This window comes from Miniopterus natalensis, chromosome 3 (genome assembly GCF_054644295.1).
Source record: "Miniopterus natalensis isolate mMinNat1 chromosome 3, mMinNat1.hap1, whole genome shotgun sequence".
NCBI classification, from domain to species: Eukaryota; Metazoa; Chordata; class Mammalia; order Chiroptera; family Miniopteridae; genus Miniopterus; species Miniopterus natalensis.
Genome location: NC_142083.1, coordinates 20,368,665 through 20,392,673, shown reverse-complemented (window position 1 = coordinate 20,392,673; position 24,009 = coordinate 20,368,665). Strand labels below are relative to the sequence as shown.

Below are 24,009 nucleotides of genomic sequence, written 5' to 3'. Positions count from 1 at the left end.
CCAGAGGGACATGAAGATCAGAAAATTTGCCCAATCTAGTGGACAGGCCCCGGGCCAGCAGCTATATCTGGATTCCAGTCTCGCCCTCCCTTGGCGTAGACGGACCGGCGGCTTGACCTAAGGGTCAGAAAAGGGAATCCTGCTGTTTTTAGTGGAGGAAAAAAAAAGGCACTGGTTCCTCTCCGCAGTCATTCCACCCTCCGAGTTTACTTCCTTCCCTTCCCACTCAGTGGGCCATCGGGGTAAGTGCCCAGGAGACGGCGGGATCCGCCCAGGTGGAATTCCCACGCTGTTTCCCTTGGAGCAGCGCCTGCATCCCGGGAGCCGCCGCCGCCGCGCGACTCCGGAGCATCCAACGCCCCCTCGCAGCTGGGGCTCCAGACCCAGACGCCGACCTGAGGTCCCGCCCACCCCCGCCTCTAGCCCCGCCCCCAGGCCCAACCACGGCCTGCCATTGGTGGGGCGGCGCGCCCGTCGGCCGCTAGGCGCCTGGGGTGGGAGCGCCGACAGCCGTCCACCTCCCGTGCCTCCCGCGCCCGCCCGCCGCCGGGAAGCGATCCCCGGCGCCGGCGGGCGGCCGCCGCGGCTGACTGACCCACCGGCCGAGGCTCCGCGCCCGTCCGCAGCGCGCGGCCGGCATGGCGGCGCAGAGGAGCCCCCCGCGGGCTCAGGCGCGGGAACGGCCTCGCACTCTCGCCGCAGGTGGGCCCCGGGCAGGGCGGTGGGTCGGGTCGGGAAGGGCGAGGCGAGGCGAGGCGGGGCGGGGCCGGGCGGGGGACCGCGGGGAGCCTGGGACGCGCTCTTCTGCGTGGGCGCAGCCGCGGGTTTGGGGTCCGAGGCCCGCGCTCGGAGGGCTGGGCGACCCGGGGCCCCGAGCGCGGCGGAGGCGGGCGCGTCCGCACAGCCCCTGCAGGGTTTGCGCGGCCGTGGGGGGCCCGGGCCGCACCCGAGTCGGAACAGCGTCCCCGGGAGGCAGAGCTGTTGGGTCCGGGCTGCGAGCGGCCCGCCTAGGCGGGGAGGGCGGGTTCCTCGAAAGACAGAGCCGCCGTGTGTGTGGGGGGGGGGCGGGGGCAGGGTCCGCGCAGCGGTTGGGGTCCGGCCCTGTCTCCGAGGAGCGGCGGTGTCCCCTTCGGTTTCCCCTTCAGTTTCCCCTCTGAGAACTTGACTGTCGTCGGAGGGAAGTGGATGAGTTTCGCGCTTTGCTGGCAGAGGATGTGGCCCACACCTTTGCGGCAGTCGAGACTCGCTGAGCAACAGAAAACTGGCTTTTTTAACAGAAATGTCACGAAGGACAAGAGCAGCAGCACAGCGCGCAGGTTGCGAGCGCGTCGGGCTGCTGGGCTCGGGCGCGCCCCCCGAGTCTGCGGCTCCGCCCGCGCGCCCGCCCTCCGCGGTGGCGGCTGGGCCCTCACCTTGGAAGTGAGGGATTGTTTTCCTTGCCATCGTTCTAGTCCAGCTCCGAGAAGATGAGCGTGACTGCTCAGTTTTGGGCACATTCCCTTTCTGTGTAATTCTCTGGTGACCACTCCAGGGGTGTTAGTCCACTGGTGAATTTTGGGAAAATGCCTGTTCACAAACACAGAGTTTGGGCTCCAGGAACTGCAGCGTTTTGGGGAAATTGGCAGGTGTCAGGTCTGTTTATTAATTGCTGCTCTTGGTCCCAGCAGGAGCTTTTGATTCACACAGCAAACAGCTGGGGTTTTGCTCTTGGGTGAAGTAGAAACAGCACCCTTCTGAGAGTCAGGACATGAGTTTTAGGCATCATTTTGCCCAGGACTGTGTGCCTAGAAGCCACAACGGCTCTGGACTTCCCTGTCCTCACCTATAAAATGAGGGCCTTGGGCTAGCTGATCTCTAAGGCCTTCCCAGTCTAGAATTCTGTGATTGACTTACCTCCCACTCTCAAAAGTTTGGAGAATGAACTCATTTTCCAACCTTTCTGCACCTTGGGTTATTATAGAATTAGCGAAATATTTCCTGTGGGTGTATTCATTTCAACTTTTTATTATGTTATTTTCTTCCCTTCTCCCTGCCTTATTTTGGCAGAGAAAGCAAAGTTGGAAATGGAGGTAGGGTCACAGCTGGGAAAAGCTGCTTTGGGAGGCGGAACGGTGCCTATTCTGGGTTTAACATAATTGCCAGGAATTTTTCCTTCCGAAGTACCAAGTTCAAGGTGTGCCAGCACTGTGAACCCAGCAAGAATTCTTTCCTCTGCTCCAGCCTGTGGGGTCTGCAGCTGGTGTGTGGCAGTGGAAGCATGTGAATCAAGGATCAGGTTATGGAAAACTTTTTTCTCCCAAACGTAACCTCCAACAACTTAAGAACATAGTTTCCTTTCTTTGCTGATATTTGGGGGGGGTGGGGGGGGTGTTAAAATTACTTGTCAAAGCTAGGATGCCACAGCTTTTTAACCTACCCCTAATTCTTTTGGTAAGAGAGGAACCAAGATTTGCTTTTGATATAAAAGCAAATGATAACAAGGAATACTTGACAATAAAAAGCAAACGAACAATAGCAGAAGAAAACTCACAAAATGGGCAGGCATGGACAGGTTTTGGTAGCCATTCTTAATGTTTTTATGTGAGTTGTGGTTCTTTGCCACTGTCGGTCCATTTATTTCGTAGAAACGTGAGAGGAGACCTGAGACTCTGAGTTTTCAAAAAGTGGTGTTCTTGAAAGCCTCAGGACTCCATGGTGATCTCTAGGGGCTGGCTGGCAGGCAGGGGCAGGAATGCCCAGTGTGGAGTGGGGGACCCAACAGCCAGATCCCTCCACTCCAGCAGCTCTGCTCCCCACCCTTCTGTTTTATATGCTGTTCTGGGTAAGATTTTGTTTGGAGAGAAGACTAATGCTAAACAAAAATTTAGAAATAATGGTAATGACATGTTTTTGAGTGCTGCTTGTATGTTAGCTCCTTTATTGCCTATAAAGTGCTTAAAACCGTGCATGGCCCTCAGTAAGTACCCCAGAGTTAGCTGCTGTTATTATCGTTACTGTATACATGAGGTAGTTGTAATTTTTAATCCCCATTTTAGGAAACTGAGTCACATACAAACTGGTACAAGACCCTCCTCCCCCCACAAATACACACACACTTCTTACCTAGACTTCTCTGCTAATTAAAAGGTGTATTCCTTAATATCACAAATTCTGTTATTCCAAAGCCATTCAAGGATGACTGTCTATGTATGAAGCAGTTGTTCCTGACCTGCCATAAGCAGTCTGGCCTGTTCCCATGTGGAATCACAGGTACCGCACTAGGCAGGCAGGTGAGTTTACCTGGTGAGCACTTCTGTGTTAAAGGGAGAGGGCAAACTGGAACCTACTGGCTAGTCAGCAGCAAGCGGAGTGATGAGGATGGTGGGGCGCAAACATTCCTTCCTCAACACAGACTGCAAAGGGGTGCGTAGAATTGTGCCCTTAGTCTAGAACCCTGTTCTAGTGCTCTCAAGGCCTTCACTGTTAAGGAGCTGAACAAGGAGCAGAGGGGGCGCTGGCAGTGAGCAATGTGTGCCAAGGGGGAGAGGGGTGTGTAGCTGTGGTTCTTTGTGTGCTAGTTATAACTTTAAGGAGAAATATTTTCCTCCCTTAAAAAATATTTTGAGGGCTTAGGAAAAAAACAAACACTGCAATTAAAAACACACACACTCACAGCAGAATGCTTAAAGACAAATGGTCCTTAGTTTTATATTTTTGCAGCTTGTTTGCCCCACTTTATGCTTCTACTCTTAGCATTTCTGTTAGATGGATTAAATACTGAATAAAATGTACCTTTTGGTACCATGTGATTTCGCTAAGCTGAAATTCTTGATTGGCACAATTATTAAATTGAAAATGACCTTTTACCTGGCTCCCTGAAGTGGGTGGGTGCTGTCCTATGCACCTTTAGCACCAGGGTTGGCCCCGCCACAATAACTGGGCATTTAGTTCTCTTGCACTGGGTAAGGAGACACTGCCCACAGATAGTCTTGTGTAGTCTTTGAAAGCACCACTCTGTGGCGCTCGGAATGGTTATGGAATTTGCTCAGAGTTTCCAGCTAGTAAGTAAGTGGTGGCCAGGATTCAAACCCTGGTGGTGTGACCCCACCCACAACAGGTTCTTAGCCTCCGCCTGCTTCTGTCTCCTGAAACAGGGCAGGCTTATACCTGAGAGCACTCTAGTTTCCAAGGTTACCGCATCACATTTAAGCGGTTCTAAATTAAAGTTGGGTTATCATCTTTATACCATTGTTGCTCAAGGTAACAGGTCTGAGGAACAGGAGAAGAGAGATTACGAAAAAGTTATCATTATCAAGCTAAGGCTTCCTTCGTGTGCAGCTCCTTATACATGGCTCTTTGAGCCTCTATAACTTTTAGAGGAGTTATTGGACCGGTGTATTTGGCCTTTCTCTCCTGTCCACTTGAACCGTGTGGTAATGTTCAGTTGCTTAGGACAATCCATTTTTGAAAATTGAGGTTGTATACACATTTATTGATTTGTAATGAACTTAATGGAAGAACTTTTAGATGTCACTTCACAATAAATCAACAGAGAAAAGCTTTTGTTTATGCACTCATTTTGCCGATAATCTTTTTTTCTAGCCATGCTCCATTTTTCTACATTCACATTTAATTGAATAGACAGGTGGCATCATGTTTAAAAACAGAGGATGGTAAAATGTTGTATGTCCATTTCTAGAAGACCAAGGACTACTGTCTGTTAGTACTGTTGCTGGGATGCCCAGGTATTAGACCCAAATCACAGAATCTGTAGCACATAAAACACTATGCTCTCTTAACGCCTCAATTCAGAATTGAATAGAAAGTCTTTTGTTGTTGATTTAACCAGGTGACTGTGACTTTGAGTTTATGTGGAATTGTTGGATGATATATGCACAGTAACTTAAAATAACTTATTCAGTCTTTCTGTGCTTGCCCTGTTACTGGTTTTTTAATGAATATTAAGGTTAGTCTTCTAGCAGGAGTGCGTAATAAAGTAATTAGAAGTCAGTTTCTCAGGAGAGACCTGCCCCAATTCAGAGAGAAGCAGAATCTCATTCAGTGTCAGGGGTTGACTGTCAAGAAAAGAGAAGCAGTGGACATGAGCTCCGTGCTCTGTAGTTCTGGGATAGCTTCAGTACATACAGACCAGTTCCTGAGGGACTCAGGAACGAGGTGGGCGGGGGAGCTGGTGGTGGAAGCTCATCAGGGTACATGCTTTGGACATTTTCTGTCTCCTCTAAGCCAAGGCAGGGAGTGTGCCTTGGAGCATTTAGTATCCCAAATTTAAAAGAAGTGAACTAAATTCTTCCTTGTCTGGTAGAGAGTCTTTCCCTAGGTCTTAGAACACACCTGGCACATCATAGGCATATTTGTTGACTTAATATGCCTGTGACTAGAAGGCCTCAGCTTTCCTGTGTGGTCTCTGAAGTGACACAAGAACTGAATGTTCTGTGCCGTCCAGATCTACTGCTAGGACAGGTTGAAATGCCGTGGAGGAAGCAGAACGGCTGATAGGAAAGGGGAAGTGGAAGAGATGGCAAGCCAGTGCCAGCGTGGGCTGAACATAATCAGTGCCCATCTAGACATGAAGGGCTGGATGGCACTGATGTCAAAGGACGAGATCAGCTCTGTCGTTTTATTTGGTATTTAAAAACTGAACTTGGAGTTCAGTTTGTAGCTAAGGATTAGTTTGACTGCTCACCTTGAAACAAACATAGTTAATGGATTATTAGTATAATGTTCGGTCTCAGTTTTGCACCTGAAGCAGTGCAGGCCTGAGGCATAGTGATTCCTTCCTCTGAACTCTGAAGCAGAGAGAAGAACCACTTGAACTGAGAGAGTTTATTAGACCAGTTTTATCCATGGTATATCCCAGTACTCAGTTCTGGGTGCTTAGCTGGTTGTCATGATAGGACTTGTATAGCCAGTGCTTGCTGACCTACCTTGTACTGTCATTTTGTCATGCTTTAATATTCCAGTGTCTTCCTCGTTGACTGATTCATTCAAAATGTGAAGGTACAGTTCTCCCTCTTGCCTCTGACCCAGGCTTCTCAATCTTCGTTTTATTTTTGCTATTTTTTAGAAACTGGTCACCTCCATGGAAATGCTTGTAGAAAAGGCTCTTATCAAAACTGTGGTTCAGGTCAACTGGCATAATAGATCTGTAAAACGAGGCATGTACTTCTAAAGGTTGGGGTATTTGTCAAGGTCTCTATTATCTATTGTATGTGCTCAGGGCATCTTTCCTGTGGTGCAAGTTTTGAGTAATGTTTTGAGTTTAGTTGAACTTCAGTTGTGTCACAGCTACTTATAGTCCGGTCCTTGTGCCCCAACGTGACTACCTCCTCCAGTGTAACTCTGAGACATGTTAACATGAAGAGGCCTTTAGAGGGTGAAGGGAAATAGTGGTTAATGGCCTGGCCTCCTGATGTTTGCTCCTACGGGAGGAAGCTGAGGTCCAGAGTTGCTCAGCTCTCTAGGACGAGACCCAGAGTTCCCGACTCCCTGTTGCCTGCTTGTTCCACTACCTTGAAACCATCCCACTAGGAGACCACTTCACATTCTCACTTCCTGCTTTATATTGATGTGTGTGTAATTAAGGGAAGAGAAAACATACTGGTGGCTCACTGTTTCTGACATACATGTTAAAATTCAGAAGGGACCACCAAGATCAAGGCTATTAGCTAGGATTAGGTATGGTAGAATAAAAAACAATTCCAAATAAGTGAATGGGTTTCTCCCATGACAAAGCTTAGAGGTGGCTTCCCAGGGCTGGAATGGGCTCCATGGTATCAGGGACCCAGACTCCTTCCACTTTGTTTCTACCATGCAATGTTTCCATGCCCACAGCTACTTCCTAGCCCAAAATGGCTGCTGAACATCAGTCATCACACTTACATTCCAGCTAATCTGGAGGAGCAAGGGCAAGGAATGCACCTCTCTCAACAGAGCCTTCTGAAAATTGCACACAACACTTCTTAGTCAGAATTCACTCACATCGCTATATCCAGCACCTAGGGAGGAGGGAACATACTTTATTCTAAGTACCTATGTATCAGAGAGAATGGACACTGGCAATCTCTACTCCATATGGAGACATGGACTAGATCCTGATTACATGTATTCATTTTATTTATTCAACAAATATTTATTAACAGTCTATAGTGTACTTAGGCACCAAGAAAGCAGAGAGAGAACAGACACAGTTCTAGTCCTTGAGACAGACACTAATCAAACACAAACTCACTTGTGTAAACTGTGACAAGTGCTGTGGGGGGAAAGGACACCATGTGCTATAGAAGAATGTAACGGGGATTTGACCAAGTCTGGGGGTTGGGAATGGCCCATAGAAGCTTTGCCCAAGGAAGTGACATTTGAGCTGAGAGGTGGAGAATGGGAGGTAGCAGGAGTAAGGGAGGAAGGCAGCTGGGAAGAGGAAGGGGTGAGAGGATACTGGGAAGTCTGGGTCAGACCCCGAGGGCCCTGGAAGTATGGTGACCACCTGTCCCAGTTTGCCTGGAACTGAGGGCTGTCCCAGAACATGAAGCTTTTAGTGCTAAAACTGGGGAGTCCCAGACCAGCCAGGATGATTCAGTCACCCTCCCTGAGGTCACATTAATAGTTGGGTTTCTTTATTATTAATTTCAACAAAGTTCCTTTGTAGATAAGCATGGCTCCCAGCCATGGAAAAACAACCATTGACTTGTAAAAGTCACCCCTCACATGGTCCACAGGGAGAGGGGCACAAAGCACAGGCCACACTTACGTGCAGTTGGATGACATGACCAGTGAGACTTTCCTTTATCTGGCCTGATTTCTCTGAACTGTAATTTTGCAAAAGAATTGACATGTGATAACATATTGGAGATAACAGAAACGGCCAAGGGTGGAGAAAACCCTACCCTAGAGCAGCGTCTCTCGGCACCAGCAATACATTGGAATCACCAGGAACTTAAAAAGGAATGGGTGCCTAGGCCTCAGCCCAGTACATCAGAAAATGCACAGAGGGAGCCAGGCAAGGTGATTCTCTGCTCCATGACAGTGCCTCTCAGACTCCGTGTGCATGTGAGTCACTGGGGATCTTGGTAGACACCGACTCTGCCTGAGGATCTGTACATCTCAGTGCCCAGGTGATATTGATGCTGCTGGTTCATAGACTTTGAGTAAAAAGCACTCCTGTTTGATGAGTTTGTTTTGAAGCCCCAGTTTCTCTTTAGGAGAGCAGACCTAAAGGATCACGTAAAGGTAGATGGTTTCGTGAGAGGGGAGAGAGGTAAAGATGAGGGTAGAGTAGGGAAGCTTCTGCCATGTGCTTCCACAGTGGTAGGCCCATTCTGACATCCCATATGGTTCTGAGGAATGGTCCTGGTTCCAGAAGTACCAGCTCCTGAGGCTTCTGGCTAGAATGGTGCAATAGGCAGTGTGCCGTTGCCCCTCTCCTACCTCGTGCAGAGCCTCCAGCTCACTTCACTGGCTCCCAGGATTTGGGATTTTGCTACAAGTAAGAAAAGCCATGAAGATTTTTATTTTTTTAAATTTTTATTATTATTTTTTAAACCCTCATCCGAGGATATTTTTTCCATTGCTTTTCAGAGAGAGTAGAAGGGAGAGAGAGAAAAACATCGATGTGAGACGGACACATCAATTGGTTGCCTCCTACACATGCCCAACCAGGCTGGGGATCGAGCCCACAACCGAGATATGTGCCCTTGACAGAAATTGAACCTGAGACCCTTCAGTCCACGGACTGATGCTCAAACCACTGAGCCAAACCGGCTAGGGCCACAAAGATTGTTAAATAGGAGATGACACATCTGTTGAATATAAAAACAAAACAAAACAACCCCATTTCCGCCCCCCCCCCCCCCCGCCCCAAAGAATCACCACTGGCTACAAGTGGAAAATGGCATCGAAGAAGGAAAGCCAATGGGAGGTATTAGTAACCATTAGCAACAGAGCCCAAATGATTCTGATTAATGGAAAAATCACCACAGGGTGAAAGTGGAGAGTGGCTTGTCTCAGAGTGTCCCTTTAGTTCTCTCCTAAAGAGAACTAATTCATAAGTGAATTGTTCATAAATGATTTGTATTAGGGTGTGGAAGACAAGCTTAATCTTAAACATCTAAGAGAGCAAGAAAGCAGGAGAGCACAAGAGCGAGAGAGCCACAAATGCCATAGTGGGTTGAAGCAGTGAACCCAATCCAGTGACATGAAATTTAGCAGGGAGATAAGTCAGCTCCTGGGTCCCAAAGGCACGGAACTTGCCCACATGACCCGGGTATCCCTTGCTTCCCTTCCCAGGTTCTGAATGAACTGAAATGTAGATACAGGAGTCAGATTTTTAAATGTCAGCTCATTGATAAAATCCATGCCTTAGTTGTGTGGCCAGACTAGCTTGCTAGCAGCGCTCTAGCGAAAGTTACCCATAAAAGGCCAGGCCTCTCTCCTAGGGAGACACCAGGCCCAAGGGCACCTCTCTACAGGCAAGCAGATCTGGGAAGAGGGGGCTGAGATGAGCAGATTCTCCTAAATGTGCCCATCGTGGCTCTCCCTGGGGAAGGAGTAAAGTGAGAGAGTGGCCGGGCGGAGGCCAGCGCCAGAGCTCCAGGAAAGCCCTTCCACCTGGAAATGTGAGGGTGCTGGGATGAAAGCCCGGCCCTCTCCCCTGCTTCAGAAGAGGAGGAGACACTCCAGCAAAAGGTCTAAAGGCTTTCTTTTAAGTTGAGGGCAGGCTGAGTGTGGGTTGATGGTGTGTTTTTGTTTCTCAGCTATACAGTACTAATCCAGTCACAGGCTGTGTGGACTGGAATGTATCATCTGGAAGGAGCTTCTGCAAACCACAGTCTCTAGGCCCCGTCTGTCCCACTCGTGTGTGTGTGTGTGTGTGTGTGTGTGTGTGTGTGTGCGCGCGCGCGTTAATATATGGCCTATGACCTAAGAATGGATTTACATATTTTAATGGTTGGAAAAAAATCAAAAGAAGAATACCATTTCCTGACGTGTGCAACTTATATGAAATTCAAATCACAGTGTCCATAAATAAAGTTCTCTTGGATCACAGCCCGGCTGTGTATTGTCTGATGGCTGCTTTCACTCTGTCAGAGCAGATTTGAGTAGTTAGAACCAAGACCAGATGGTTGGCAACACCTAAAATTCTTACCCCCTGACCCTGTACAGAGGACTTGCTGAGAGTGAGGAAGTGGTCACGTTACCGAATGCTCTTCTGGTTGGGCCATTGGGACATTGTATTCTGGGGTCTAATTTAAGTGTGGAATGAGTTCAGAGACCAGTGACTAGGACAAGAGAAATGAAGAGTGTCTTGGATAGTTTAAACCATGTCGTGTGGGACCTGGTTGATAGCATGTTGAATCTAGGGGAAGAAAAGGCACAGTGGAAATGATAGCTGCCTTCTAAGGTTGTGCTTGTTCATTGTTTTGCACTCTTGGAAGAGAGTCACTCAGCGAAGGCAGTGATGTTTATAGTTAGATCAAAGGGCACACTGCCCTTAAGTCAGAACATGTGGGTTCAAGTTCAGACTTCTTGCTTTCTCTGGGCTTCAGTTGCTTCACCTCAAAGATGCATGTGACCAGGTACACCGTGAATGAAGAGTCAGCTTTCACCTTAGAGGTGCTTTGAGGCCAGTAGGGGACACGTCATGAATACACCTACCCGCAGTGTGGATGGAGCACAGAGGGAGCACCTGGGGGAGGGAGTTGTTCTGCTGAGGGGCTGGTGAGAGCCAGGCCTTAGAGAACAAGTGGAATTCCAGTGCCTGCAGCCCAAAGCATTCTGTGATTCTCTGAAAGATTTAGAAGGTTGTCCTATAGAAGAGGAATCAGACATGTCTCATGACCTCAAGCAATAACGATTTAAATTGTGGTTACAGATCTGATCACATCAGCCTCTTGCTTAAAACGCTTGTGGGGCTTTCCTTGCTCTTCAGTTAAACATCAGCTTCTCTCACAGCATCTAAAGGCCCTGCTGATCTGAGCCTGGCCAGCCTCTCCTCGTTTTGCTGGCCTTGTGAACTCTTGTCCATTCTCTGGGTCTCAGCTCTGTCCCTTGTCCCATGCAGGTCTAGCTCAGGTTCCCATGTTACCTCTGCTGACAGAGCTCATTCCTTTCCTCTGGGCCATGGCCTGATTGTGCTCCAAACACACCTGTAGGGTCCATCTGTGAACTGACACCAGAAGAGTCCAGTATGTTGCGTTCACAACTATAGTATCAGCTCTTGGCATAGTGCCTGGCCTGCAAGAGGAGCTTAATCTATATTCATAGAATAATGATAGATTTTGATTAGGAAAGAGGGAAACATTCCAGAAAAGGAAATAGACTCCCACAGAAGGGAGTGACTGTCCACACAGAGAGGCATGTAAACACTGGTCCAGGACAAGATGGAGGGGAGATTGTAGCAGGGACTCTGGAGAGTTTGCATCTGCTTGGTACCTTTGCAATGACAAGCACGCTCTCGTGGCTTACTGTGTTTCATTTTGTTCCAACTTTGGGTCATCACTGTTAGTCTCCACCATTGGGGAGACTTTGGGGGATCACTGAGGTTAAGTAATTTGAGGTCCCACAGCTAGAAAGTGACAGAGTGAAGACAGAGTCCCGGGCCTGTTTTGTCAAACCAGTTATCTCTGCCCAGCCAGGGAGCCTGCCTGGCCAGCTGACGTGATCCTGGAGTTCTGGGATTTCCCAGGGAGGAATTACCTTGCTTTAAATGAAGCTTATCCCACCTACAGCTTTTGTTTTAATAGTTGGGTGGGTTTTAAAATCCCTCCGCATGATTAGACAAACTTATACCTTTTAACACGATGGTTTCATTTAACACTCCTAAAGATGTGCCCAGTAAATGAAAAAAAACTTAGTTTATGATTTTATTAAACACACACACACACTTCTCTCAGTGTTTGGCAAGGAGCAGTTTTCTGTTGTAGTACGGACACTTCTAGTTTCACAGGAGTCTTGGGTAAAACAAGCCCAGTCCTGTGGGGGTTGTGCTACATGCTTAAGTAGGTGGCATGACAGGGCCACCGAATGACTTATTGGTGGTGACTTTCAAGATAAAAACCTTTCACTTGGTGGTTGGTTCTCTTTCTCAGTGATACTGATCTTATAGTTGGTTATAGTTCTTCACTAAGTAGAAAACTTGTTTCTTTTATTATTTTTTATTTTTATTTTTTTTAAATATATCTTTATTGATTTCAGAGAGAGGAGAGGGAGAGAGAGACGTAGAAACATCAGTGATGAGTCATTGATCGAGCCCACAACCCGGGCATGTGCCCTGATTGGAAATCGAACCCCGATTGCCTGGATCCTAGATTGACGCTCAACTGCTGAACCATGCCCGGCCAGGCGAAAACTGTTGTTTCTTAATTGAGCAGAACTAATACCTGAAGTACAAAAGCATAGAAAGTCTTTTGACTTCACCATTTCAAAGGTTTATTAAGAGGATATTTTTCTGAATATTCCTCCCATAACTGATATAAACACTATTGACCTGTGGTTTTGCAAGAACCAAGAGGATTTAAACTCAGTCTTTCACACTGCCCTGCTGACCCTTTAAAAATCTCTAATAGTCCTCCGGTGCTCTAAATTATCTAGAAACTTGATGACCTAACAGGATTTGTTTCACAGGTCTGTCATCCTGTTGGCGTATTGCTTAGTTTATTTGTTTGGACTAATTGGGTGATACGCTTTATTCTCGAGCCTCTGAGTGTCTCACACTGACCTCTGAGAGAGGTGGCCCACTGGGGAATGGAGGTCTGCCTGCCACCTGGGCATCACAGGGCCTTGTGTTACTCTGTGTCCTGGCCAGACCCCGACACCAGGATGTGCTGACCCCAGGGAGCTGACCGGTAGCCTTTCCTGATGGGAAGGCATCATGCCACCAAACCCAGAGCTCCCTGAGGGCAGGCTGTGTGTCTTTCACGTCACCTCACTGCCTGCCAGCCCAGCGTCCAGCCCACATGGGAAGAAGTATAAGCAGAGGGGGAGGGGCAAGAGCGGGGGGGGGGGGGCGGGGGGGTGTGTGTGTGTGTTGGTCTTTGCAGGCCCTTCCCTGCCCACTTGGCCTCAGTTTACTCCTCTCTGCAACACCTCCCTCCCTTGATCAGAATTACCCAGAAGGAGTAGTGTTTTTCAAAGGGAGCAGTGCTCAACGACACAGCCCACAGACGTGTGAGTTTACCCAACTCCCTTGATGCATTCGCGCCACCTCCCCCGCACCTCCATCCTTCCACTGTCTGGCCACGGAGAGTTACAGCTGTTGGGGGATGGCCGCGTTCCCCACCCCCTCTCTCTGCTTCCTAATCCACTCGTGTCTCTTGGCCACTCTTTCTTCCATCTCCTGGTAATTAACCATAACATGGCATTGCAGTAGAAAGAAATATCTGTTGTGTATATTAAATTAAATTTAGTATTTTTTACCTTAAATTTCCTTAACAAGGTGATTTTAATGTATACATATATCTTCATTCCCTCTGCTGTCTTAGACATTGAAATTAAGTTGCCCTTTAGCTCAGGCCCAATTTTCCCCTCTGTGGCCCCCTCGGTAGCCCTTGACCCACCATCTCTGCTTCAGGAGAAGGTCCCCGGGCTAGATGCAGGTGACAGTGTCGCTGTGCAGAGAGCCCCATGCACTGCTGTGCTGCCTGAGATCGGGAGAAGCAGCAGGGGCCACAGTGTGGCGGACCTGGGGAAGGAGAGGTGGTAAAGGACCTGGAACAGCAGTGGAAGTTCGGAGGTCAACCAGACGTTGATGAGTTTCCATGAGGGCGAGCCTAGGGCTCCCCTGGATCTGCTGTCTACATGCTCACCCAGTTTCCGGCTCTTCGGTGTCTTTAGTTTTGTTTTCAGGGGTTTTTTTTCTTTTTGGTTTCCTGTTTGAATGTTTGAATTATTTCAGCTTTGGTACATTATAGAGAACGGAAAAAATTCTAAGTAGAATTTTACCACAAGAAATGGTGGCTTTTTTTTTTTTTCCCCCAGTTCTAGTCAGTGGTCTCATCTGCCATATATAGTCTGAGGTCACAGCTTAGATTTTAGTCTCAGATAGCCACCTTGTTGATTTCAGATGGTTCTGGGAATTACTCAGGTTGTCTTTATTTAAGTGTTACTTCTGATAGTGCGGTGGGGATCTCTGGGCATGTTTTGGTGCTGCTGATGAGGGGAATGTATGAGACCTACTTAATCCACTTTCTAATATAATAGAAACGCATGGTGCTTGTATAGCACCTCATTTCACCCACCACCCACGTGGTCTAGTCCAAAAGAAATTTCAATTTTGTCACTTGACAAACATTCAAAATGATCAAATCCGTAACTCCTGGCAATGCTGTTTCCTGCGTCACCAGCCCTCACTTCCTGGAGAGTCCCCATTGCCAAAGCCTCCTGCCACCCACACTCCCTTTGTTTCTTGCCCTTATTCTGGCTCCTCTTTTTATTATGTCGAATGGCTGAATCCCTGGTGGTGGAACCTTTTCTCCCTTGCTGCTAGTCCAGTCGGCATCCCTCGAGGCCAGTTCCCTGTTGAGCAGAGGGCTTCCGCAGGGCGGGGGAGGGGAAATGAGCAAACAGTTGCCGAATTCTCCATGGCAGCTGGCAGAAGGGGGACCCTGGCGAAGACCCTGACGTGGAAAATTTGATTCACTCTCAGCTCTACTTGGGGAAATGAGATTTGACTCAGGGGATCATCAAAGTTGGGATCGTGAAAGTGTTTGCTAGGCCCCTAATGTATGATGCTCTCAGTCTGCTTTTTATGAGTTGTCATCCTGTTATTGACACCTGCAGGAAAATTTTTTTAAGTTCTCTTTTTAATGGCTTTATTTTACTTGCTGTGGCAAAGCTGCTTTGAAGATTTCCTCAGCCACATATTTCAAAGTCAGGATAACCTGGTGATGAGGCATGCAGCTTCTGGCATCTCTAAATTCTGGCTTGACCACTCGTTTCATTTCTCCCCCTCAGAGTTTTCTCTTTTAAAAAATAAGCATGAACCCTGGCTGGTGCGGCACAGTGGTCAGTGTACCAAAGGGTCTCGAGTTCCATCCCCGGCCCTAGTCGGGGTGGGTGCAGGAGACAACCAATTGATGTGTCTCTCTCACATCGATGTTTCTCTCTCTCTCCCCCCTCTTCCTTCCTTTCTCTCTGGAATCAGTGAAAAACATATCCTTGGGTGAGGATTTTTTAAAAGAATAATGTAGAACTATATGTAGTGATATAAAAAGGTGTTCAGCTTATAGCTTGATATGTTGATATGAAGAGAAAAAACTAAAATCTTGTGCAATATTCACTTCTAGAAAATGTTTATGACTACAATAGGAGAAACTATGTATCACAGATAATATTCTAGTTCTTACATGAATTTAAGGACTTACTAAAATATTAGCATATATCAGAATTTTCAAAGTTGGGAAATCAGCCTGAGTTAATGAAAAGTCTAAATTATAGATGTAAAGGCAGTATGGCTCTACATTTTTAAACAATCCATAAAAATTTTTACTAAATTTCTGTGTGGGAATAAGTCTATAATGAATAGTAAATCAGTTCTAAACAATAAACACCTGTGTTTGAAAATGTCCTGTTAAGTAACATAATAGAAATAATATGTATTTTTATTTCCAGGTAACTTTTTTCATTTCTTTATCTCCTGGTAAATTCTTTATTGAGAGTGTAAATGACCATCAAAGATGAAAAAAAATGCTGAAAGTGTAGATTCCAAACTGATGAGGCTTTTACTGTGTTAATCACTGGAATTCTCCTCAACCCCATACTGTGGAGGAAACTCTTTCACAACAAACCCCAGGATGTTTGGCCGTCGTTCAGAAGTCCTCTTCCTCATTTGTGCATGCTCAAGCATAATGTCATAAGGAATCTCCTGCACTTAGTAAAATATTGCAAGTACCCCGTTTGAGCTCTCTAGGCCTGTCAAGTTTCCCTCTCGTCAAATCAGGAATGGGAGCGTGTACCATGAGCAGCACATCTCTCTCTACCTCTCGCCTCTTCTTTAAGGGGCTGCTTGCTGGAAATGACGTCTGTGTGCCTGCTGATTGAGTCACCAGTTCTGAGTGGTAAGGTGATGCCACATGTTATGGCTGGTACTGATTTAAGAATATCAAAGTGTGCAGAAGTGGATGGTGGTGGCATCACTGGTCGCCCCTGGTATGATTGTCCCCCATGTGCTCGCTGCCCTGCAGAATCCCTGGCATCGCCCTTGGATTCAACAGATATTCAGCACAGGGCATAGTGCACTGTGCTGGCTCTTAAATCATTTCATTCCTTCTTTCCCCAGGGAGGTCAATAGTTTACCCCTATTGTACAGTTAAGGCAAGGCAAGGTAAGAGAAGGCAGGTTTCTCAGTCACACAGCTAGGTAAGTGGGAGAAGCAGGCTGTGAGTTCAGGTTTGAGTGGTTCTGAAACCCACAGTCTTTCTGTTCACTCTTTCTCTTGAATTTTGGGAACAGATATTCTTGTATACAACACTGATGATAGGAGAACTAGGCATTTCTTTAATTTTTCAGGTTGAATTTTTGAATGTTTTAAAAAAATGTTTATGTAAATCAATCATAGACACTTTGCAGATACAATAAAATTATCCAATGTATCTTTTTCCCCCTTAAAGCTGACCTGTGTCATTGTGATGTGATTTTTTTCAATTAAATTTTTGTAGGCAATGACCAAGTTCACTCCTGGACACTAGTCACAAGCCAAGCCTTAGACATGGCGTGGGGAATAGCAAAGGGGTCCGTGATGTTGGCAGTGTCATTCCTGGTGGCCACCCTCTGCTACTTCAGGAGGCTGCACTTACATTTAGGGCACCGGTTGAAATGGTAGGTGGTTGTATCATCTTCAAATTTCTAAAATATCCCTGTCATGAAGGTAGAATTTTGGTATTATTGTTTCCTTCATCTTTTAGGTGGAGTGGATATCTGCAAAGAAAATTCAAAAGTAAGTATTTTCACACGTATCTTTCCTTATTTTTAAGGTACAGAGAGGGTTCACGAAGAAAGAGGAAAGGGAAAATTAACTACCTTTTATTATTTGTTTGGTTCAGGGAACCTCAGTGTGGAGGCGGAAGTTGATTTACTCAGCTATTGTGCAAGAGAATGGAAAGGGGACACTCCCCGTGCCAAGCTGATGAGGAAGGTGTGTCTGTCTGTAAAGGTCCTGGAAGATGGAGAATGTGTGTGAAAAAGTCAGGAAACAAACATTCCATCCTGCTTTATGGATCCAGAGATACCAAATGTGACACGAGGGACAACTGTGGCTCTAATTTAAAAGCCAAACAGCTGCTAGATATTGGTTTTGGGCCTTTTACATAGAGCCAGTGCCTTTGAGGATGGGGGTAAACTCAGCCTGTGATTTCAGAAATCTTGAAGTCAACTCTTTTCAGCTCTCCTGGCCAGGCCTGTGAAACCTCTGCACAAGCAGGGGAGACTCCTGCCCTTGAAGGGATCAGGCCCCTTGGCAAAAATATTGTGAGAATTTTTAGAATTTTCCATTGGATCAGTCTTGGTAAAGTCTTGGTAAATATCCCCAGCAAAGCTGCCCAACCTTGTCACTAGCAAAAGAAGAAAAAAAAAAATGGTACATTTAAAGTAGTTCTTAGCATGGTTTTAAAGTACACAGTATTTTTCACTGATGAAGCTGTGTCCATGACCTCCCCACAGTGAGAGGGGAGGTCATAGACACAGCTCTCTCTCTCTCTGAAATCAGTATATCTTTATTGATTTCAGAGAGAGAGGAAGGGAGAGGGAGAGAGATAGAAACATCAATGATGAGAGTCATTGATCAGCTGCCTCCTGCATGGCCCCAACCAGAGATTAAGCCCACAACCCGGGCATGTGCCCTACCAGGAATTGAACCTCGATCTCCTAGATCCTAGGTCTATGCTCAACTGCTGAGCCACGCCCGGCCAGGCCACTTTCCTTAATTTCTTATCCAGTGGACTTAAAAAACTTTCTCTTCTTGTGCTAATAGGCTTATGAGGAGCTGTTTTGGCGGCGTCATATTAAATGTGTTCGACAAGTAAAGAGAGATAACTACGATGCTCTACGATCAGTGTTATTTCAGATATTCAGCCAGGGCCTCTCTTTTCCATCCTGGATGAAAGAAAAAGACATTGTTAAGGTATGTCCTCACACCAGAAACATGTGAGAGTCACCTTGATGACAACTGTAACATAGCTGCTCTGGGTCTCCTGTGAGTGGGAGGCTCTGTACACAGGGCGTACTGAGATTGAAGGGACTCTGAGAGGTCCTTTAACCAGGTCCTCTGTCTCTCACATCAGTTTGCAAATAGACCATCTCAGTTTTACTTGTTTGTTTTTAATGCCCTCATCTTTTCTTGAGAAGGGCATCTGTCCTTTATAAGTAAGGTGGTCTACTAAAATTCACTTTTTACAAATACATACAGTGTTTAACCACTACCCCAAAGATTCCCTTGTTTTCCTTCATAGTTGGTTCCTCTCTCACTCCCAGCCTCTAGTAACCACTAATAGGTCTTCTGTCCTGTAGTGCCTTTTCTAGAATGTGATATAAATGGAATCATCCTGTGTGTAGCCTTTTGAATCAAGGTCTTTCACTTAGCATAGTGCATTTGCAGTTCATCCAGATGGTTTCGTGAATATGTTGTTGGTTCATTTTTATTGTTGAGTGGTGTAGGTTGACATGAATGTCACTGTTTATCCATTCACCAGCTGAAAGACATCTGTATTGTTTCCAGTGTTTGATACTGTGAAGAGAGCTGTTATAAATATTCCCGTACAGGATTTTGTATGAACATAAGTTTTCATTCCTTTAGGGTGGGATTGCTGGGTCTTATAGTAGGTGTATGCTTACTTTATTAGAACCTGCCCAACAGTTTTCCAGAGTTGCTCTGCCATGATGCACTCCCACCACAAATGTGTCGGAGTTCCAGTTGCTCCACATCCTTACCAGCACTTGGTAGTGTCAGGGGGTTTTGTTTATTTGTTTTTGTTTTGTTCCAGCCATTCTAATAGGTGTGCATTAGTATCATTGTGCTTTTAGTTTGCACTTGCTGATGAGTTACGAGATTGAACATCTTTTACTATGCTTATTTGCCATTCATATTATTTTTTTGGAGAAATGTCTGTTCAAATCTTTTGACCATTTTTTATTGTTTTTGTTATTGAGTTTTGAGAATTCTTTACATATTCTGAATGCAAATGCTTTGTCATATATGTGATTTGCAGATATTTTCTCCCAGTCTGTGCCTTGTTTTTTCATTTTCTTAACAGCATAAGACAGTACCTTCTTGGTGATAACCTGAATTTTTATTTTCAATGCAGTATGCCTAATCTGAGATGTACATTTGAGTAAAGCAAGATAAAGTATATGCATACACACACACACACACACACACACGTTCTATTTCCTTTACATTTTAAATTTCGAGTTGTTTATATTAGTTTCATTTTCTATAGCAAATACTTGACAGGTATATGCTAGCCTTGCTGCTCTTGCTGAGCACAGAGACCACAACTGAGACCTGGCCTGTACAAGCTGAGCTGGGTGGGAAATGCATAGGGTGCCTACAATGGATCAGATTCTGGGGTATCGCATAATCTTATTTAACCCCAACTAGTCCTGTAAAATTTTCCTTGATTTACAGTGGAGGATGAGGCTGAGCCATTAAATAACCTGCTGGTTGAGTAACCTCCCAGCTGGTGAGTGACAGGGCTGGGTTTGAGACCCAATGGGCATCCTTCTAAAATCCACATCTTCCCAGACATACTGTGTTGCTCTAACAGTGATTAAAATTAAGTTTTAAAGGGATATATCTTGGTAGTTTGGAAATGTTTTATCCAAAAAGATTATTTGTATAGACTTAATCTTATATTTAAGTTTTCATCAATTGTGAAATTGTGAATTGTGGATATGATCCAAATCACAGAGTCCACAAATCTAAAAATAACTCTATGTTTCTCCTTACCCGTGGTGGTAGTCTTTTTAAATGAGAATTGCTAAATGAGATGAGATTAAGTGCTGTGACATATTCCAAATTGTATAATAAATGTTGAGATACTAATCATTGTTGGCATCTTCTTTTTCAAGCTTCCTGAAAAACTGCTTTTTTCACAAGGTTGTAATTGGATCCAGCAATACAGTTTTGGTCCCGAGAACTATACAGGTTCAAATGTGTTTGGAAAATTGCGCAAATGTGTGGAATTATTGAAAACACAGGTGAGTGTTTGGTAGCTGGGGTAAAAGGCTAGGAATGCAAGCATCCATCCCAAATGTAGCCGCTTTCCTCTGATGTCAGGCAGATCGCCTCGTGTCAGTTAGGTAGGAAATGCGGGCAGGAACCCTGCTGCTGGTAACTGATGGCTCCTTCTCCTTAATCTTCATTCTCCGCGTGACAAACGAGAGAGCAGTGTTGTTCTATGTGACAGTTAGGCCCTTTATGGGCTAAGGAGCCTTTTGTGGGCATCCAGGAAACCTCAATAGTCATGGACCTTTGTTTCCCCAGAAAAATGAGGTGAAGTTCCAGACAAGGTGCTCAGAAATGCCCTTCTGGAATGCGCCCTGTTTACAACATGGCAACAGCAAAGATGTTACAGTGTGACTCATAGTTTTTCCAGTCTTTGACTAAGAACAGATTCTGAACTGTTGGAATGAATTCTCCTTGGGAAACACCATAACCTTTCTGGGCCATAGTTTTCTTATCTGTAAAAGTGGAATAGAAATAGTATCTACCCTGTACAGTTCTGGTGAGGTTTCAGGAGATAATACACGTGGAGGGCCTTCAACTGTGCCTGGCACCACTGTGTGAAGGAATGCCAGCCAGCGCTGCTGGCCGCCGGACCTGCCTCTGTGGAACCCAGCCATCTTCAGCAGTTCTAGGAAACCGACTTGCTTAGTGCTTTGCCTAGCGGGTGGTGCTTTTGTGAAAAAAATATCTCATTGAAATGAGTTTGTTATTGTAAAAGTAATACGCACTTATGGTTTCAAAAATCCATGTCAGAAGATCTAAAATGAAAAGGTAAGTTCCATTCCCTTCTGCTAATCTTTGTTTTATTTTATAAGTACTTTATAAGTCATGCAGTGTTGTGTATATTGGCCCTGACCCTTCCAAGTTTCATTTTTATGTCTTTGTTTTTAGTGGGCCGAATTCAGTGGAATTAAAGATTATCACAAGAGAGGAAGCATGTGCAACATCCTTTTCTCCGATGCCATTCTGGAGTACAAGCTTTATGAAGCTTTAAAGTTCATCATGCTCTATCAGGTCACTGAAGTTTATGAACAAATGAAGATGAAAAAGGTCATTCCTAGCCTTTTCAGACTCCTGTTTTCCCGGGAAACATCATCAGATCCTTTGAGCTTCATGATGAATCACCTGAATTCTGTAGGCGACACATGTGGATTAGAACAGGTACATGGGGCAAGAGAATCATGTGTGTTTGATCAAAGAGGATATTGGCAATACTTGAACACGTAGGCAGTTGGTGTTTGCTTGCAGCAGTGATAAGACCAGCTACTCAGAGTGGTCAGTTGGTATTCCTGCCCCTGAAATGCGGAAAAGAAGAGTAATAAGCCTCACTGCTAGGCTGGCTGCTATGTGTCTTTCCAGTCCTGTGGCTGCAGAACAGCAGTGCTGGGGAGCCTTTCTGACCTTGACACTGCCTCTCAGTAGCTAACAGGTTTTCCCACGACACAAGTTAACCAGGAGAAATTCCAGTTGGAAAATGAGATAAGGTTTGGGAAAGCATTTGGTTCTTACACAGATAAGTAGAAATTATTAAATTTTTTCTAAACCCAGAAAATGCTTTTATATCCCCATATAAAAGAGGTTTTGTTTTGCTTTCCCAGGAGGTGCACAAAATCATCTGAACTTTTTACACAAACTGATTTAAAACATATAAAAATGGTTTGAAAACAGTGTAATTTTATTATGAGCATTCCTTTATTTTTTTCCAAACAGCTTTTCCTGTGATTTCCTCATACTAGTCTAGAGAGATGCTCCCTTGCTTTTCCCCTGCCTTCCATGTAGTGGACATTTGTCCCTAACTCTGTGCCCACGCAGTGGCTCTTCTTGTGGGTCCGTAAACAAGTACGTTGTTTCACAAGCTGCAGGAAAACAGGCTCCCCACGCTCGTGGGAGGGCAGGAATTTGGAAATGCGTATTTGTGACCTCTCTTTCATCTCTTCCCCAGATTGATATGTTTATACTTGGATATGCCCTTGAAGTCAAGATAAAAGTGTTTAGACTGTTCAAGTTTAACTCCAGGGACTTTGAAGTCTGCTACCCAGAGGAGCCACTCAGGGAGTGGCCGGAGATCTCCCTGCTGACCGAGAATGACCGCCACTACCACATTCCCGTCTTTTAAGTCTAGCAAGGACCGGGCACCTGCCAATGACAGTGGTCACACTTGCCAATAAAGTGTTTCTGGAAAACTAAAACTAGTGTTGCAGTCACGAAGGAATTAGGACCTTCTCCAGGATTACAGGTACACAGTATGCAAGAGTGCACAAGTAGCTTTTCTTTGTTTTTCGGTGATTTTCTCCAAAGGAGCTGCAGTAATATATTTGTGGGTTGTGGTTTGACCTTGTTCGTAAGGGCTTGTGGTCACTTCACACATAGTGGGCCTTGAAGAGCATGAAAACGTTTAATTTGGACAAGAACAACAACAGGCAAAAGGAGAAAAGAAGATGGGTAGGAAAAAAGACTAACCTGGAAAGAATGCATTTGTTTCTAATGCTTACGCTCTTCAAGGGTCTTGTCTTCAGTTGGTTTTGGATCCTTATAAACATGGCTTTATTTTGTGAGCATTACCTTCCCAGGGCCTGTGGCATATTAACTTTCTAGAATCACTTGATTAACTGCAAAATTATGGGTGTATGTATATACACACACATACCCACATGTGTACATAGAAACACATACACACAACCACTACTTTGTAATTTTGTACAATTTGTTTTACATCTCTTTACATTTTTTTAATTGTTGCATCTGGCCAGTTTAATACATTTTATATAGATAAAAAAGATAAATTCTGTAGATTATGGAACTGAATGACAGTTATTGAACTGTCATGAAAACATTAAACTGTGGTGTATTGACAAGTGTATTTAATGTGTGGTAGATAGAATCACGCCCCCCTTTCTCCTGTTTTCCCAGAAAGATGTCACATCCTGATCCCAGAACCTGTGACTATGTTGGGTTAAATGGCAGAGGAGAGCAAAGTTGCAGGTGGAATTAAGGTACTAATCTGTTGACCTGGTGACAGGGAGATTATTCTGGGTTTGGGTGAATCCAGTGTAATCACAAGGGTCCTTAAAAGTGGAAGAGGGACTTGGAAGAGTGTCAGAGTCAGGGGAAATGATAAATGCAGGACACTTGAGAGAGCTGCGACATGCTGGTGTTGAAGATGCAGGAAGGAGCCACAAACCAAGGAATGCAGGTGGCCTCTGGAAGCTGGAAAGGCAAGGAAATGGATCCCCCCTGGAGCCTCCAAGAAGGAACGCGGCCCTGCCAACACCGTGATTTTAGCCTATTGAGACCTGGGCCAGACCTCCGACCTCCAGAACTGTAAGATACTAAATTTGTGTTGTTGAAATTGCTGTTTTGGGGACTGTGTTACAGCAACAATAGACAATACTCGGGCAAACTAACTTTTGGTTCATCTTTATTTTGTAAATACTTTTCTAGTTTATTTTGGTAATTTTTATTTTGGAGGTACTTTACTAGTCTGTCGTGAATTTCAATAAATACAAAATAACTTTTCAAATCTTGGCTAATGATCTACCGGCTTCCTTAATGTGTTTGAGGATGACATTTTCTCACATTTTCATATAATTTCTACCGTAAATGAAAAAGAGGTATGGCAAATGCTGCTTTGTATGAAAATAACATTGACTCTTTATGGGGATAATCACCTGTATGTATTACATAAGCCAGACGTCTAATCGTACATTGTGTTCTGCCTGTTGTCATTTTGTTTTCTAGTTGGAGAGTAAGAACTCAGATCAAGGGGCTTTTTGCATTACGTTGAGAGCCACACAAAC

At 45.3% G+C, this 24,009-nt stretch overlaps 1 protein-coding gene across 1 annotated transcript; it reads left to right on the top strand.

Moving 5' to 3' along the window:
- Positions 1–636: 636 nt before the first annotated feature.
- OTULINL (OTU deubiquitinase with linear linkage specificity like) lies at positions 637–23,737 on the top strand. The gene is made up of 8 exons (XM_087815341.1): positions 637–702; positions 16,650–16,809; positions 16,896–16,927; positions 17,034–17,125; positions 17,960–18,109; positions 20,056–20,184; positions 21,104–21,373; positions 22,155–23,737. Exons 1-8 carry the CDS (start codon positions 639–641, stop codon positions 22,326–22,328), a joined length of 1,071 nt encoding a protein of 356 aa, XP_087671467.1. The 5' UTR covers positions 637–638; the 3' UTR covers positions 22,329–23,737.
- Positions 23,738–24,009: the final 272 nt, after the last annotated feature.

What these genes read in the sequence shown, in the direction of transcription:
- OTULINL (XM_087815341.1), top strand. Translation starts at nt 639, where the DNA reads ATGGCGGCGCAGAGGAGCCCCCCGCGGGCTCAGGCGCGGGAACGGCCT. An exon ending in AAGAAAAAGACATTGTTAAG is followed by an intron (nt 18,110 to 20,055) that starts GTATGTCCTCAC and finishes TTCTTTTTCAAG; the next exon opens with CTTCCTGAAAAACTGCTTTT. An exon ending in TGGAATTATTGAAAACACAG is followed by an intron (nt 20,185 to 21,103) that starts GTGAGTGTTTGG and finishes CTTTGTTTTTAG; the next exon opens with TGGGCCGAATTCAGTGGAAT.